The following is a 17797-nucleotide window of genomic DNA, read 5'->3' as shown; positions in this document are numbered from 1 at the left end:
TACGTGTATGTGTATGCATATATATATATATATATATATATATATATGCGCATGACTGCATAAAAGGTATGCTCGCATCGTCGATGGAGGCGGCTAGTGATTCCACGCTTCGTGTATTTCTGGTAATTCGCTTGGAGCTGCCTCCTATCAGCACGAGGAACAGTATCTCCTTTCTCACGAGCGGCACGTGGATCTCGATGCGACGGCGCGAGGTTTCGCAGCTCGGCACTTTGAAGGAAAGGAGGCCTGGCGCTCCTTCCTCTTTCGCGTCGCGTTCGGCATGCTCACTGAAACTGAGGAGTGAGAGGGTCAGTGTTGACCACACTGCGGCTTCAACGCGTCTCACTGCCTCAAACAGTTGTAGGCAGTAGGAAAAGCACAGCGCAGCCAGACTCTGCCTGTTCTCGCCGTTCCAAGCGCAACCAGATGAAAGATCTGGCAGTCTCGGAGCTCTCGGAGCCTGCGTGAGTTCACGGGAACGAGAGAACAAGAAGTCAGACACCACATAGACCGGGAAGCGACGCGTTTCTGCAATTACCCTCGCCAGCCCTGAGAGCACATCCATTTAATGTATCTCGCGGAGCGAGAAGAAGTGAGCGAGAAGCGCGCAGGTTGCCCCTCACAGAGCAGGCCTGCGGCGCAGGTGTCTCCGTCTGGGGCCCTCGAGAGGAGACACCAGATCTGCAGCCACTGCAGCAGGAGTTCTTCTTTTCTCGCGAGGGCTTGTCTCCGTTCGGCACTGAGCGGAGACATGGCCTTTGCTCCATCTTCCTGACTTAACATGGCAAGCACCACCTCACACACGCGACGCTCTTCTGTGCTGTATGCGTTGTTCCTTTCGAAGTTGGGAGGCGCGGCTGTCCGCACAGTTCGATCGGACCAACGCGCCTCGCCGTGGCGAGCCGCCTCCCAACCTCCACTTCCTCTGCTTGTCTCCACCTCGTCTCGCCGCCTGTCTCTCGAGGTGGAGAGCGCGACGGCTTCGCAAAGAGTGAGGACGTCTGCGACGCATGCAGCTGCAGCTTGTCTGAGTTGTTGAAGCTGCGCTTTTTGCAGGGGCGAGAGCGCCAGCCTGTTGAACCGTCCTGTTGTGTTCTCTCCTCTTCGACTTGCTCCGCTTTCTTTCTCGTCTTCACCCCACTCCGTGGTTTCGCTCTCTTCTTCCTGTGTGTGCTTCTTGAGCTTCTTTACTTGCCTCGAGCACGGCGAGACTGCGCCTTCTCCCGCAGGACTCTTGGCCGCATCGCGGCATCCGATCGCGGGCGAAGCCAACAAACAGAACGCAGGTTGAAAAAGGGAACAGGCGCACCAGCACAGTCTCCAGCAGAGCTGGAAGAGGCGACTCGCCGCCTGTCGCACCTCGTCCCTCTCGCCGTCTTCTCGTTTCTCGGCGAGAGGCGGAGACGCCCCAAATCGGAGAAAACCGGACTGTTTTGTCGCCTCGGCGTCCAAAGACCCGGCACCTGCGCCAGGCCGCCGCACCGTAGACGATGCCGACGGCGGCAGCGAAGACCGACAGTCGCGAGAGAGATTCAGAGCGTACCAGAGACGGACGATGAATCGGAGGAACTCGAACAACGAAACAAGAAGCGTGGGGCCTTCGGAGCTCGCCTGCACCCGGGGAGGCGCCTGGCCTTCTCGCCCCCGTCGAGGATTCCGGTTCAAGGCCGTCGAGACTGAGGCACTGAACTGCGCGGCCGGAGAAGGGTGGGGAATCCCGAGAAGTCGCGATCTCAGCACAGCGACTTGAGCAGCGAGAGAGGAAATATCACCCAGGGACCGATCAGAACGGGGCCGGAGGGCGGGCGACACGGGAGGCAAAGAAAACCCTAAAAAGAGAGGCCATGCGACAACCTCCGCACGAAGGAGCAAATCGGCGTCTCCTTCGGGACTTGCCAGAACACACTGCGAGGCGTCGGAGTTGGAAGAGCGAGGTGCGGTGCCTTGAGACCCCGATCTGTGGCTTTCCGTCTCCCGGAGTTTCGCAGTCCCATGTGTCTCGTCTTTGACCTTTCTCTTTTTGCTCGGCGTAGGCTCAAACTGCTTGTGCGTCTCTTCGTCGGCGACCTTTTCTTCTTCTCTCGACACAAACAGGTGGAGAAGGCGGAGGAGGACTGCGCGTCGCCAGGCGCCCTCGAGAGTCGCCGCGGGGATTTCGAGATCTTCTGAGTTGTCAGTTGCCTCGCCTCGACGTAACTCCTCGTCTGCGGTTTCCTTTGCCGCCTCGCGATCCACGCAACCTGCGGGGGCGAGGCCCAAGGCGTCGTCTTGACCAAAAGAAGGAAGGACAGGAGCGAGGAGCGACGCATCGAGAAGGGCCGAAAAGAGCGCGAGGACATCCCGCGCCGCGTGGAGCGCGTCTCGTCTCTGTTGGGCGAAACTACGCAAGTCTTTGTCCCGAGCTTCCGCCTCCGCGCGCAGGCGACGGACAGACGAGAGCGCCGAAGAGAGGTGAGGGAGTGGGAGCGTCTGCCAGAGGAAGAAGCTGAGGTAGCGGCCCCACGAGGAGGCGGCTGCGAGCGGAGAGGAGGGAGACGAGAAAGGCGACGCGGGGGGGAAGAGAAGCAAACGCGTGTGGTGGAGAAGCCATGGTACGAGGGCTTGACGCTGCAACAGGGCGCATGCATTCCAGCAGGCGATAGGCAGAGCGCGCACGCTGCTTGTGCGGGATGAAGACCCCGAAGCGAGGGTCGCCGCCGGGAGAACGAGACGGTTGGCGAAGCCCGCGGGGAGCTGTAGGGACAGCTGGAGGGCTGCGAAGACACCTGCGAGGAAGGGTGAAGAAAAGGAAGCAAACGCGAGAGTGGGCGACGACGCAAACAGAAAGACAGACGAGGGCGGGAGAAGCAGAGACACCGTCTCCGCGTCGCGATCCCGGTAGGGCCGAGCTCGGCTCGACGCATCGGAGACAGAGGGAGCAGGAGCGGCGCACGTCGAAGCCGCAAGGGCCCGAAGGAGACATGTGAGAACAAACTGCTTCTGTTGGAGGGAAGAGACGGAGACAGGAGAGAGCAGAAACGTCGAAAAGAGAGACCCGAGGCCGGTGGCGTGGCACGGCCCCGCACTGGCAGAGGCGCGCGCAGGCAGGTAGAGGAAGGGCGAAGCGGCTCGCGAGAAGAGAAGAGACGAAAGGTTGGAGCGCTGGAGCAGAAACTCGTTCAAGAGCGAAAAGAGGGGATGTTCCGGCTGGAGAAGGAAGGGGACCGCAGACGCCGCGAAGGCTGTCAGGATCGGGTGGAGGGCCTTGAAGAGAAAACAGCAGCGAGGACACTCGGAGGCGCCATGTAGCAGTGAACACGACGAAACGACCGGCACAGGCGGAAACACGTTGAGAGAACGAAACCTAGAGGAAAAGGAGCAGAATGCCCGATCGACATTTTAGAATAGATGTGAAACAGTGCCACAAAACACATGATACTGCTCCAAATATGTATATACCCCAGTAGCCACGAAGATATATGTATATATACATATATGCGAATGTGCGTATCTGTTCCTGTGAAGAACGGACTGTGTTTGAGGGCAGCGGCCGCGGGGCTCGTAGGCAAATCGGGAGACGTGCGAAAAGGCGGTCACTCTGTACCTCGGGACACAGGTCTGCGTCGTTTCGTTCTGCTGGCGCCTCAGTCGCGTGTCCTGTTTCCATCTCTCGCCACGCTTCGTCTCCGTCACAGTCTTCCTCGTCCTCGAGTTCCGAGCGCCTGCGTCTTCGTTTTCTGTCTCGAGTCCTTCCCTCGTGCGCGTCTTCCCCCCCTCCTTCCGCGGCTGCGGCGCCTGTGTCGGCGCTCGGCTCCGGCGCTGCGGGCGGGGCGATGCTGCTTCGCACCGCTGCGAGCAGGAGTTGGACTTGTCGCAACTCGCGGAACGCGAAGCCGCTCCGGTGCTGCTCCAGCTGGCGGGTGAGCATTCGCTTTCTGGCCGACAGGAGCGAAGTCTTTTGGCTAGCCGCCGAGGCAGACCCGTCGCCGACGGCAGCTGACAGAGAGGCCGACAGGGCTGCTATTTTCGAGAGCAGCAAGCGTTTCTCGGCAAAGGCGAGGAGGAGAGTCAGGTCCCCTGAGAGATTGAGCAGGTGCGAGAAAACGGCGAGGCCGTGATACGCCACTCTGCGCACTTCCGAGTCCTACAGGCACGCACAGAGGAGGAGAGGGAGAACCAAACGAATGAGGAAGATGAGACAGGGAAAACGAAAAGGGACAGGGGGGAACCGGAGGTGGAGACAGCGCCGGCCAAGAAACAGGGGCGAGGGGGGGGGGGGGGGAAGACGACCTAAAACGCTCACGGGAGACAAGACGGAAGCGTGTGAAACGCCACACTGCGAGAGAGAAACAGACGATGAGAGAGACGAAGAAGGGGCGAAGGGCCGGCATATGCGCACCGGTAACTCAAGAGGACTCGCCCACGGGAGCTGGGAAGGAGAGTTTGGGACGAAGAATGGAGATGCTTGGAGCCCATTAGCGGGTGAAAAAGCCCTCCAACTTACCGTGGAAGACAGCGCCATGAGGAGAATTTGCAAACCACCTCCGGACGCGAACCGCCTCAGCCAGACGCCTTGCTGGTCGACTTTCTGTTTCTCTTCTGCCCATCGTTCCAAGTCTTCTTCCGCCTGCTCTTCGTTCGCGAGTTCCTCAATCTCCACCCGGCGTCCGTCGTCTTCGGTCTCGGCCTCGAAATCTCCCACGGCCTCCCCTCCCTGCTTTAGTCTCTCCGTCTGCTCGCGTCGCATACGCTGGCGAGTCTGCAGTTGACGTGCGGCGTTGAGGAACGGCCAGACGTGGTTCGTCGCGCGCTCCAGCTCCTCCACGTCGAAGGCGACGAGGAGCCTGCTGTCTGTGTCGTCCTCCGTTGCGGAGGTCCCCGCGTTCTCTCGCCCGGCCTCCTCGTCGTCTTCTGCGTATCCGAGGTCTCCAGTGTCCTCGTCTTCTCCGTCTGCGTGTCTCCGCCGCTTCCGGCGACGGCGCCGCTCTCGCGCCGCCCCGCCGGTCTCCTCCGGCTCGGCCTTGTCTCTCTGGAGCTGGAGCCACCGGTGGGCAGTCCCGCATGCGCGTCTGGCCAGAACAGCTAGCGAGGGCGACGCGTCTCTCCTGGGTTGAACTTGAATGTCTACAGATTCCCGCGATTTGCCTTCCCGCCGTTCCTGTTTCGAGTCTCGATCCCCTGCCTCGACCTCGGCCTCTTCCTCCAGAGGGCCTTCTTCGTTCGCGCTCTTCCGCCCCTCAGCCTCGCGCGGATCACCCAGCTGATAAAGGAGAGACGCGCACGCCGCGACGAGGCGGCCGGTGAGGAACGGAACGAGGTAGGCGGCATCGTACGCTGGGGCGGCGTCGCCTGGTGCTTCCCGTGCAACTTCCCCTTTCGCGCTGTCTCGCCGCCTGTGAGCTTCGTCGCATGAGGCGGAGGGAGAGGCGAACGATCGGGCCCGGTCGGAGACCCAGGCCGACAGGGCCAAACGAGCCTGGTAGAGCATCTCGTGGTCAACCTCGATTCCGGCCGTCTTGTTTGTCGGAGACAAAAGGCGGAACAGAGCATCCTCGCCGCCAGATGCCTCGCTAGCTTGCCGCGCGCTTTCGGAGCGGCTACCCGCTGAGGTGTACAGACACCCCACTGAGGCCCCGCTCGACACCAGGGGAGTTGCTGACACAGTGCACCGGCCTGCAAGCGAGGCGTGGCCGTCTCCTGGACGACACGGCGCGTCGTCCCCGCGATCGGAGCGATCGAAAAACGTCTCCAGATTCCGCGGAAGACAGGCCGCGAAAGGGAAGGCATCGAGCGTCTTTTGCACGCGGACCGGGTTTAGCCCGAGCCAGTCGAGCGCAGTCGCCTGTGAAGATCCGAGGGCTGTGACGAGGACGGACGTGAGAGACAAAGAAGGCGTGTCTTCATCACATTCGTTGACAAATGCGTGGAAGTCGTCGAGTGTCCACGCATGCGCCAGACAGTCCCTGGTTTGCTTCGTCCCTTGCCGGTCCTTCCGCCGCTTCCTCCGGCCTCTCTCTGCTTCCTCGACCGCCGTTGCATCCGCGGATTGTCGCAGGAAACGGAGAAGCAGAAGAAGGGCGTCTTCGCCTTCGTTCTCTTCGGCTCTTCTGGTTGCCTGGAGCCTCTCGCCGCCGCCTTCTTGAGGCTGCGGCAGACGGGCGGTCCATGCGAGCGCGTCCGTGACGGGAAGCACAGCGAAAGGCGATGCATGCGAGTCCGCTGTCCCCGCCTCCGCAGCGCGCTGAGCGGTGAAGGCAAAGCTCGAGTGTATGTACACCTCGCGAACTTCTGCACGGTCCGCCATGAAGATGTTTCGGAGGCAGAGATCGGCCGAAGACGTCGAGGCGCCGTAGAGCGACGCAAACAACGCGTACAGTTCCTTCGGCAACAGATCGATGAGCAAGGCCAGAGGCCGTTTGTCTGGAGACGCCTCGCCTCGCTGAGGCACAGACCGGTGCTGCTCCGCTTCTCGCGCTTCCTCCTCCTCTTCGTCAGCAAAGAAAATCGACCGGCCGCCCTGCTGGGAATCTCCGTAGCTGGTATCCCAGTTGCCCTCGCCGCCTTCGTATCCGTCCAAGGCCTGTCCGGCATCCCAGGAAGCGCTGTTCCCCCGTCGGCCTTCACCGCGACCCGCGTCTGTATCCTCGACTCGCTTCTCAGCGGAAGCCGAGTAGTAGATCGGGAGGAGCTCGGAACCCAGACAGTGGAAGAGCGGCAGCAAGGCGAGCTGAAGGTCTTCATCCGAGGGTTCAAAAACAGTTTCGCTTCCTGTCGTTTCCATGTTTTCTAGCGCCGCGCGTTTCTCTGCACCGGTTCGAACCATCGCTGGTCGCCCTGATTGTCCTTCGGCTTCCCGGCCGTCACCCTCCGTGTCTCCACTGCTTCCAGCTTGCGCGTCCTTGGCAGCAGCGTAGCAGAGAAAGCGGAGTGCAGTGGCGAGTTGCCACAGAGCGTCTGAGTGCACGATTTCCTCGGCGAGTGTCCACACCCTCTTCCGCCTGAGAGTCGCCTCGTCGGCTCCTTCGGCGTCCTCCGCCTTCTTCTCTCCCTTGCGACCGCCGCTGGCCTTCGACGACGCAGGCGACGCAGGCAACGCAGACGCCGCCAGCAAGCCTGCGCGCCACACAGGCAGGTAGACCTGACACCAGGCTCCCGCAAAGAGACATGCGCGACGGCGAGCAGAGGCAAGAACTTTCTTCGGATCGACCGCGGCCTTCTCGCCGTCCGCGGAGACGGAAGGTCCGCCGCGCGAAGCGAGGATGGTCGCGAACTCGTCCAGCTTCTTCGCGCCGCCTTGCCGTCGGCAGAAACTCCGCGCGAGCCGCAGCATGCAGCGGTCGGCCTTGTGTCGGAGCGAAGCGGAAGAAAGGGGCGAAGACGGGAGAGAGTCCGGATCGGTTTTCTTCTCGGCACGCCACGACAGCGGGAGTCGACGCAGAAGCCCCCACAGGGACACAGTCAGCTGGAGACGCGAAAAGAAGTCCAACAGAGAAGCGCCGACCTCAGTCTCTCCTGGGGAAGCGTCGCTCGCTGTCTCCACTTCGTCGGCGCTATTTCCCCTCACTGGCATGTCGTGGATGAGAAGCTCCAGCAGGCTCTCAAGCCGCGCGAGGAGATGGCGCGCAGCCGACGCAAGTGAGGACGCAGACAAGGACGAAGGGGAAAGAGGCAAGCTGGGAGCGGAGACGCAGAGAGAACGCGCCGGAGGAAGGAGAGCCCGGGCCAGCGCGTCTGCCTTGTTCGAGCAGAAAACCTCGACAGACAGCCGGCAGCACAGACTGGCAAAAGCGTCAACAAGAAACCTCCCCAAGAAGGCGCTCCCAGTCCTCTCGCGGTCTCTCGCTCGCTTTTCCGTTGTGTCGCTCTCGTCGCCGTCGTCCTTAGCCTCTTTTCCGTTCTCGTCGCCTCCCAGGTAGGTGAGCCGGCGGCAGGCTTCGTACAGCCCCACAGCCATCCAGAGACAGGCGACTCTTTGCAGAGACGCCTGCGCCATCAGCCTGGCCTCGGCAGCCGCGACGTTTCCGTCTTTTCCTCCGTCCACCACAGCGCCGGTGATGGCGCCCTGTTCGTCCTTCGCGTCAAAGAAAAGCTGTCCCTGGAGAGGAAGGTTTGTCGGATTCGACAAGGAGATGAGACTGTCCTGGATCGCAGTCACGCCTCGCCGCACGAGAGCAAATGCCCCGGGAATGTCTTCGCGACCTGCGGTCTTCGCCTCTCTGGTCCTTACTTTCTTTCCTTCCTCGACTTCCTTGTCTTCCTCTTCCTTGTCGTTTGCGTCGGTTTCTGTTTCGCCAGAACACCTGCGAGGCGGTGAAGAGACGGCGGCCGGACACCCGAAGCGCCGCGCCTCCTCTGCGCCCTTGGAGTCGCTCCAACAGTCACTTTCGAAAATCGCGTCTCGACCCTCGTAGAAGTCCAGTGCCGCCTGCATCAGTGTCTGTTCAGCGACGGGCGAGAAGCGTTCCTCGTCACTGCCGTCGGCGTCTCCTTTTATTCGGACACTGTGCAGGTCGGAAGCCGTTCCCTCCTGAGACGCCTCGTGCACTCGAAGCAGAATTCGAAGCATCCCCTCTCCCCACTTCGTCGCTGCCTCCTTGATCTTTTTTTTCTTCTTCTCTTTTTTCGCGTCCACGTGCCTCGCCTCCCGGTCCTCTGTCTCCCCGCTCGCCTTCGGGCCCGAGTCGTCTCCACCGATGTCGCCCGCGAGAGCAAGAAGCCGCTTGGCAAGGCGAAGACGAGAAGGAAACAGAGGAAGGAGACACAGCGCTCCTTCTCGCAGCTGCAGAAGCTCCAGAGCGAAGCGCCACGAGGACAGGAGAAGGACACTGGGGCGTGCTTCGCCCTCCTGTCTGCGGAGCACCACCGACTCGGCGCGCAGGACAAGAGACGGAGACGTCAGCGGGGTAGCGAGAGACGACGTGGAGAACTGGGAGCAGCCTGAGACACAGGAGTTCGGTTGCGAAGGTTGTGTTCCAAGCTCGAGCTGCACGGCCGCTCGAAAGAACGGATTTCCAGCGAACCGATCGTGAAACAACCGACCGAGACCGGGGTGAATCGCGTACAGGCTGTCGGCTGCCTCAGGTGTACCGACTCTTCTGTCACAAGGGGTGCTCGGAGTAGCAGAGGGCGAGGCAGACGCGGGAAGTATCCACGTTGCCGGAACGAGACATTGCCGCACGAGATGTCTTTCATACGCGACTCGAAGCGATTCCGAGAAAGTCCCCAATGGAGTTTTGCTTCCTCCAGACTCTCCAGAGTCTTCGCCAGTCGTCGCCTTCCCTTCGCCTCGTTTAGATGTCTCGCCCTCGTACAGAGGCCCCGCGCGTGCGCCAGGAGCCGTGGCGGTGTCGAGGGCATCCAGGAGACTCACAAGCAGCTTCGCGACTCTCCTGCGGTGTCGCTGTTCCTCGCGGGCGTCTCCGTACACGCCAGAGAAGGCGGGCGAGAGACCGCCGACCGTCTCGCCGCCTTCCGACGAACTTCCCGACGCGTCCACCAGCTGAAGAAGAGCCAGAAGAAGGCGAATCTCATCTGTGTCGAGAGCGCGCGGAAACGACGAACGAAGGGGAGAGTCGACAACGGCCGTTTCGGCTTCAGGCATCGCCCTGAGGGGCTGACGAGAGCTCATAAAAGAGCGCTGTTGAAGCCGATGCTCCACGTAGGTTTCCATCAGGTCCAAGGGCCACCGACCCTCGAGGGAAGGCGGGAAACGTGACCCAGGATCAGAGACAGAAGTACCAGCACACGCAACTTCGCCCTCCCTTCCTCCACTGCCTCCTCGCTTCTCACGCTCTTCCGAATTCTTCTTCCTGTCTCTGTCGGATGCATCGCCACAACTCTGCGGAGGCTCATCCGCCTGGCAATCTCCTGCCTGACCTCCCTTCGTGACCTCGCGGACTAGCCCGATGTGTACGCCGTGTAGGAACGCGACCGCCGGAGTGAGCAGCGTCTCCTTTTCAAGGCCCCAGGCTGCCGCAGCTGCGCAGATGCGTTGGAGCGTCTCTCGCGCATACGCAGGAAGCGACGAGAGAGATCCCCGCGGATCCGAGGAGCCGCTGTCTCCTTGTCTCCGCTCGTGCCCCGAGGCGGCGGCGAGCTGGCTCCCACTGCCGAGACGTCTTCGCTGCTCCAGCGCCGCGAGGCGACTCAAGGGGATAGCCACCCGCGTGAGGAGGAGAGGCAACAGCCGACGGGTGAGGGTGAGGAAGCCTGCTCCGTTCTGCTGAAAACGTGGGGAAAGTCCTCGCGGCGGCGGGTAACTTTCGTGGACACGGTCCGCCGTCTGGATCAACACGGTGGTGATGTACGTGCAACTGAGGACTGCGATCTGGAGAAATGTCGATTCGCCTTTCTCTTCCCCTCCACTGGCGTCTCCCTCTCTCTTCCTTTTCTTTCGTCCTTCTCCCAATGCACTTTCTCCTTTTCCGCTCTTCGCCTTCTTCCCGCCGTTCGCTCGCGCCCGCGCGGTGAAGGCTAGCTCGCTGAGTTCCCGCTCCACGCGCTGCTCCAAGGAAGGCCCGACGAGGCCAGCTTCGTCTCGGGGGCGCATCAGCAGGCGAACAAAGACTGATTCGTCGCAGACTTCTGCAGGCGCCAGCGACGGTGAGACCGACGAAGACCAGCACGAAGAGCCAGAAGGAAACGGTGCAGAGACAGGCCCAAAGTCTGGTGCCTGGAGAGAGACACCGGAGACTGAGGAAAGCTGCTGGGTCTCCTCGGAAGGCCACGCGAAAAAGGTACGGTTCCCGGCCTCCCCGGCATTTAGGTGCTGGACGAGGTGGAACGTATTTAAGAGCTTTTGCAAAAGAGAAATCACACGCTCCCCCGCCGCACAGTCTTGCCCTTGCTTGGTCGGACAGAGGGACAGGCGCGTCGTCTGCTGACGAAGACACGACGCCAAGAATCCCAACAGAGCCCCCACATTCGACCGCGCGGCGTCAATGGACGGCGAGAGCCCCGCAGAGCGCGAGACGGGCAGCGGACAGCGCCAGGACGGAGCACAGGAAGAGCAAAATGAAGACTGGAGAGGCAGAAGGAAGTGAGCGTTCTTCATTCGTTGGGCCTCACAGAGGAAGAGCGACACCAGTGCCCGCGACGGCTGCATGTGCCGCAGGAGGAGCTCAAGAGGCAGATCGGCGGAAGGACAAGACGGTCGCTTTGCAGAAGTATGCTTCGATGTCTTCTGAGCGAGGCCGTCGGCATCGGATGCGCCGGCCGGCAGCGTCTCCTCGATGTAGGCCACCTGGGAGAGAAGGTGCTCAGAGGGGAGAAGGCGAGGAGCCTCCTCAAGCTCGCCATCCCAGTCTCCGTCGCTCGTTTCTCCCGCCTGAAAAGCTCCATCTGTCTGGCGGTAACGCGCGTCCTTCCCCTGGCGCGTCTCGCGCTCTTGTGCCGCTAGCTGTATCGCTTCTTTCAGGACAGCGCTCAGCCTTCGTCTCCACGCGTTGATTCTCGGGTAGAGTGGGTGTCGCGCAGCTGCTTGTCGCAGTGCTGCAATTGCTTTCTGTTTCTCGTCTTCTTCCGTCTCGCCTCCGTGCTCTCTCTCGACGGTGTCTTCCTCTCCCTGCCCATCGGAACCCTTCGCCTGCACTTCCTCGCCGTCCAAGCTCCACCCGTGTTTCCGCTTCCTGTCCTCTTCTCTCTTGTCCGCGTTCTTATCTTTCTTCTTGTCTTTGGTCTTCTTCTGATGTCCTGCCTCCTCACTCGCGCCCTTCTCGCCGCCTTCCCCTCCATCGCCAGAAGCCTCCCGGCCGGCGCCCAGAGCCGCGCCGACGACTCGCCAGGGCCGCTGGCGGTCGAGCAGACCCCGGACGGGCTCGAGGAGGCAGGGGCGAAGCGCCAGCAGAGCCAGGAGGCCGCGCGAGACCCACGCGCCGATGCTGTCCACGCACAAGGCGGTGTCTCTCTTTGTGGGAGCGAAAGGCGCCGCGGACGCCGGACACGACTCCGCATGGGCCAGCGACGAAGGCGGAGCGTCAGACGACAAGAAGAGAGAGAGCGAGGGGCCGACGACGTCGACGTACAGCGGTTTGCCGCCAGTGCACTCTGGGGCGAGAGAGAGATGCGCAAGGAGAGCACGGACGAAGAGAGAGACGCCGGGGGAGTCGCAGCCTGCTGCGCCTGCCGGCTCGCTCTGTCGAGAAGAGGGCGAATCACAAGTGGAGCCATAAGGCGAAGAAGCGTCGACAGAGTCCAGCGAAGAGGACGAGCGGCGATGCAAGAGAAGAAGAGGCTTCTCGACAGCAAATTTGACAATCGCTAAAAAGTAGGAAGCCGCACAGCGGAAACAAAAGGAGGGCGCCTGAGCGCCAGAAGAGGCGCCGCCTTGGGGCTGGCGGGGAGACAGCGCTGCGAGCCAGATGGCCAACTCGTTCACTGGGGCAGTCTGGAAGAGGGGCGAGACGGAGAGACACCTGCAGCCGAAACGGGAGAAAATCGCAATCGCACGAAGAAAGCTTTCCGCCCGTAACGCACGTCGCGACGCTCCAGAGCCTGCTGTCGAAGCCTGCATGCAGGCCGTATGGCGAGGCTCGACGCGGCGGCTGAAAGCCACGGGAAACTCATGTGAATAACGGCGGGTGTATTGGGGGGCTGTTGGTGTCGGAGAACAGATTCTGGGCCGTGCGCGTCTTCTGTTGGGTGCCCCAGCGGCGAATGGCCGTTCCCTCAAGCTCTTCCTCCGTTCTCGGCATGAACAAAACCTTCACAGTTCCCTTCGTCAGCCCCCGCCGCTTCCCAGGGGAAGGCGGAAGGAAGCTCGAGGGGGTTTCCTCCTCTTTCTGATCCTCGGCTCCCAGATTTGCTCTCGTGCTGTCGGTGCTCAGGTTTGTCTCTTTTGTTGTCTCTCTCCCCTCCTTTCCTGTCTTCCTCTAGTCTCCCGCCTCTCCGTCTCTGCATTTCGGTCCTCTCGCGTCGTTGTCTCTCCGTTGCGTTCGTGCTGTTAGTGCTGCTCTCCCGTGTTGTCCGTGGTCTGTTCTTTCCTACCTGGAGAAAAGGCCCAAGAGGTGTTCGGAGAAGCTGGTGTCTCGGAGACTTGTGGCAACGACGCGCAGAGCCGCCTGCCCCCCGAGCACAGGCCGTTCCACTTCCTCTTGCTGAACGGAGAGGCGCCATTGAAACAGCAGCTGCGTCAGGAAAATCAGCGTCGGCTTCGACACGATGGACCCGACTTGAAATCCGAAACGATGCCCGTCGAGGCCGTCTCCGCCGCCGCCCAGGGCCTGGAGCCCAAGAGCGACAATCGCAGCCCCCGCCTCAGGCTCTAGAGCCCAAACCGAAGGGGACAGGACGGCGGCTTCGGACGCCGCGGAGACAAGGCCGTCTCCCTTGGTCCTCTCCTGGGGCGCAGGAACCAATTTTGTAGGCGTGGTGAGGAGCCGCGACCAGTCGAAGGAAAACCCTCCTGGAGGAAGCAGGAGCGCTTGGTACAAATGGGCAACGTCTAAACAGCTGAGAAAGCACAAGCCACAATTAGAGGGAGACGCAAACGAGCAAGTTTTGAAACGACAGCAACGCGAAACGGAGAACTCGGAAGAAAATATATCAGGCTGAGGAATGCCTTGACGGAATCATGCACTCTCCTGGCTAGTCTGCTACCTCTGTGGCAAGCTATGTGTATCACTGTATACAACTTTGCTTGTATCTAATTTATGTCGGAATTTCGATACGGAAATGATGTGCATGCCCGTAGATGCTTCTGTGTGAACAGCTGCTCATTCGAGCATCCGAGCCAAAGGCTGACTCGAGAGGAGGGCGGGGCGAACGGCGTTTCTACGGCGTTTCAGGTGAGGGAGACACTGTGAAACGCAAGTGAGGATACACGAAAATACACTTCCCGTTCTCTTCTCTGCATCCGTCATACCTGAGAAGGAGACCAAGAGGCGTTGACTCTTCGTCGTTCCTTCGAAGCTGGAGAGTCGTTTCGGCCTGCATGGTCCCCCATGACGGATGCATCGCCCGAGCAGAACGCGAGGATGCTGGCGAGCAAAGGTGCGCGACGGCGTCGGCGCTTGCCCCGCCGGTCTGAGGCAGTCGCCGCCGCGACGGGCGAGAGTGAAGAAGACGCAGAGAGAGGTTCAGGATGAATGCCGGTGTGAGCGAAGGCGAGGCTGCGGCAACCCCGCTGCGCGATCCTCCCGCTTCGCCGTTTCCGTTTCGAGACGCGTCGCCTTCGTCTGGTGTCTCGTCAGCGTCAAATTCGTCTGCGGTGTCTTCGTCGCTCAGGTCTTCCAACCCGTCCAGATGGAGATCTAGCTCTTCGTCTTCATCTGGCTTCTTAGCAGAACGGGGTGCGTCTCCACCGTTTCCCTTTCGCTTCCTGCCGCCCGTTAGGTCTCTGTCCATCTGTTCTCTCACGAGGGCCTCGTCCGTGGGCCAGAGCTCGTCTGCATCCCAGCCTTCGACGTCCCACACGAGTCTGGCTTTCCCGCTTTTCCGTTGCTTCCCACACGTCGGATCTGGGAACACCCGGAAATGCTGCTCCAGCTTCTTCAAGCAGTTCAGCACTGTTTTCTCGTCGGGCAGTCTCTCTCGCATGGCCGCCTTGAGGAGGCGGGAGAGAGAGTCTCGACCCCACGTCCCTTCGGCGACCGCTGTCTCCTCGGCGAGGGTCTCTGCGACGGCTTGGAAGAGACGGCATGCAACTCGCAAAAGAACGAACCCGAAAAAGTTCACGGACAGCGAACTGTGGAGCAGACTGGCCGTCAGGTGCTGACGCAGCTGGAGACAAGGGGGCGACATCAGCGAGACCAGAGGCTGAATCAAGTGTCTCCTTCTCTCGCCGATCGCCACTTCCTGCAGCTGTACCTGCGTTGCTGCCTGAAGGGTCTCCACCGTCGGAGCCGTCGAGGCGCCGGAGGCGGCGGCGGAGAAGGCAGTCGATCCGTTGAAGCCGCCAGAGGGAGACACGAAGGACGGGGCCAGATAGACCGCCGGGAGGACACCAGTGAGAGAGGCGGCCGAGTCGCGGAGTCGATCCAGCGGAAGCAGCAAAAGACGGAAGAGAAGAAAGTGAGAAAGCGCAAACTGGACGGAAGAACGTGCAGCGAGATGAAGAGCGGAAAATGTCTCCAGGAAACGGGTGTGGAGCTCGAGAGGGTAAGCAGCGAGCAGAGACAGGAGGAGCTCTTGCTGGGGCGGCAGAAAGACGGGCCGCAGCGCTTGCAAGAAGGACAGGACGAGCGCAGACTGCGGAGAAGAGGAAGACGACCCTTGCGAAGGGCGAGACGCCGCGGTTGCGGAGACCGAAGAACCGGAGTCGAGGGAAGAGGGCGGAACGGCGCAGAGGAGGAAATCCCCCAGAAGGCTTTGGAGCAACCAAGAAGGAGAAGAACAGGAGGCACCAGGAAACGAAGAAAGAAAGGACGATGGCAGAAGAGCGAGGTACAGGTTGTGCGTCCCTTGAAACATTCTCGGCTTCTCCAGCTCCACAGCAGCATCGCATCCGGCACCGAGAGAGCGACCTGGACGCCGCTCCACTCCCGTTCCTCGTGATGCACGCTGGATGGCCTCAGCGTCAATAGCCACCTCGCTTCCGCTGGGGGGGTTGTCTGCCGTGTCTTCTCCGTCTTCTTGAGTAGTCTCCATTTGAGAAGTCAGAGGTCCCAGGAGCTGACCCAGCGACTCTCGGCTGGTGAAGGAGTGCAGCAGGTGAGCGAGAGCCTGGAGAACGGGGCCTGTCCCTACGCGTCTCCAAATCCACCCCACAGGGTTGGCCCCTCCAGAGGGCAAACTTGGGCCTTCACGCCCCGTCTCCTCTCCCCCACGGGAACTATCTTCTTCTCCAGGGCCGCTCTTGGCGCCTTTGCTGAAAATCTCGGAGAAAGCGCTCCCCTCTCGTCCACCTCGCCGGCCTCCGGCTGCAGCGCGAAACGCGGCAGACATGCGCGCACGTATCTCCAAGTCTCGAAGGGCTCGCCGGAAACCCAGCAACCAGACGAGAGCGTCTTGTCTCCTGTCGAAACGAAGCGGGAGAAAGGCTCTGACGAACAGATCGGCCACTGTCGAGGGTCTCGACCCAGCTGGCGAGGCGGTGGAAGGCGAGCTCGACAGGGGCGGAGCGAGAGGCTGCCGGTTTGGAGGACGCTGAAGGAGCGTTAACCCCACACTTTTGTCTTTGTGAAGCAGCAGTTGAAGCAGGAGGCAAAGGGCTTCTTGGCGAAGAGCGTAGCGGATAGGTACAGCCCCACACCTCGCTCCGGAAGTGTCTCCTGCGGCGCTTCCGTTCGACGCGCTGGCCCATCGCCCCACAGCAGCCGCCACCTGATTCGGAGACAAGGCCTGGGTCTCGCCAGGTCCGGCGACCGCGTCCGCGAGCTGCAGGCAGTCCCCTCCAGCCTCACCCGCCAAGACGCGCGAAAGAAAGGAGACACTTCGCGGGCCGCACCCGCGAGAGAGACAGGAGCAGGCCGTGAAGGTTCGCCCCCAGGCGACGGACCAGGCGTCGGCACTCGGCGCAGGCTTTCCCCTTGGCGAGCTCTTCGCGGAGAGACACGCAGACTCCCGGGGCTGCCCGCCGGAGCCGTCCTGACGCATGGACGCTTTCTGCTGAGACAGGTGCGACAGCGACTCCTCTGGCGCGGCGTTGCATGCGAGCGGGGGAAGCCAGACGCCGCCACGCGAGTTGCTCGGCTGCTTCTTCGTCTGCAGGAGCTTCGCTTGAGGGCCTTCCAGAGCCGCGGCGAGCCCCGCGAAGAGCAGTCTGTCTCCGCCGTCAGTCTCTGCGGCGCTCGAGGCCCCGTGGGCGCCCAAGGCCAAAGCCAGGCTGAAGGCCGCCGGGGAGGGGACGACCGCGGCGGCGGCCCGAAGTAGTTGGAGACATCGGAGCCGCAGAAGCGGCGAGGGGGGGAGAAACGAGCAGCAGGCCGAGGGGGAAGAAGAGAGGAAGAGGCCGAGAGACGAGAGAAACGCAGGCGTCGTCACAGCGGCGGAAACCTTGCGGCGAGTGTGGCATGTGCAGAAATCTGCAACGTCCAGCGATTCCTGTTCGAACACGGAACAGAGAAAGGAAAGCAGAAGCTCGCTGAGGTCCTCCAAGTCCTTCTGGGCCTTCTTGTCCAGCACTCCGGAAATGGTGTCTCCTGGACCAAGGCTGCCTCTTTGCTTTCTTTCCTCGCTCGTGCGAGACGAAGACGTCTCCTTGAAAAGCAGAAGCTGGAGGAGAGTGAGAACCTCCGAACAGAGAGGAGATAGAGCGCAATAACTGGTGGAAAACCTCTCCAAGTCCCTCTCTCTCTGGGACGTTTGCTGTCGAGGACGAAGGGCCCCTGCGCCCCGCGCCTGCCCTGGGAGCGAGTGTACGGCTTTGCTTCCCTGTGCAGCTGTCTCCACACGAGGAGCGTCATCGTGGAGAAGAGCGCGAAGCCGCTCGAGAAGCTGAGCAGGCACTGGCGACGCGCCTTTCTCCTGTCTCGGCTCGCTCTCTGTCAACCTTCCCTCTGCCTGTCTTCTAAGACTCTCCACCGAGGCGGAGACAGCGGCAAGCTGCCGCGCAAACTCCCATCCTTCATCGTGGCCCGCGCCGGGTCCTTCTCTCTCCTCTGTTTGCCTCTGCATCTTGGCGACTCTCCCTATTGCACCGGAGAACGGAAGAGACGGGAAGAACGAACAGCCCAGAGGCGGAAGAGAGGGGACTCAGCGGGAAGCCGGCGCTTGCATGTGGAGGGCGAAGGAGGGCCGAGGACGGAGACGTGGAAGAGGAGCGAAGGGGGAGGAAAGACAGAGAGGAAGCTGAGACTGGAACGCGGCTGAAAAGTGTGTACCTCGTCGTGGTGGTAGGTCTTGGTAGACGAGGACGCGACGATTTTCTCTGGGTCTCGGC

At 61.5% G+C, this 17797-nt stretch overlaps 1 protein-coding gene across 1 annotated transcript; it reads right to left on the bottom strand.

Moving 5' to 3' along the window:
• Positions 1-534: 534 nt before the first annotated feature.
• Positions 535-17532, bottom strand: NCLIV_013280 (conserved hypothetical protein; the record flags this gene model as incomplete). The annotated part of the gene is made up of 5 exons (XM_003881519.1): positions 535-3243; positions 3584-4123; positions 4484-12392; positions 12964-13428; positions 13841-17532. 5 exons carry the CDS (start codon positions 17530-17532, stop codon positions 535-537), a joined length of 15315 nt encoding a protein of 5104 aa, XP_003881568.1.
• Positions 17533-17797: the final 265 nt, after the last annotated feature.

This window comes from Neospora caninum, chromosome V (genome assembly GCF_000208865.1).
Source record: "Neospora caninum Liverpool complete genome, chromosome V".
NCBI classification, from domain to species: Eukaryota; Apicomplexa; class Conoidasida; order Eucoccidiorida; family Sarcocystidae; genus Neospora; species Neospora caninum.
This window is presented reverse-complemented; position numbering and strand designations above follow the sequence as displayed.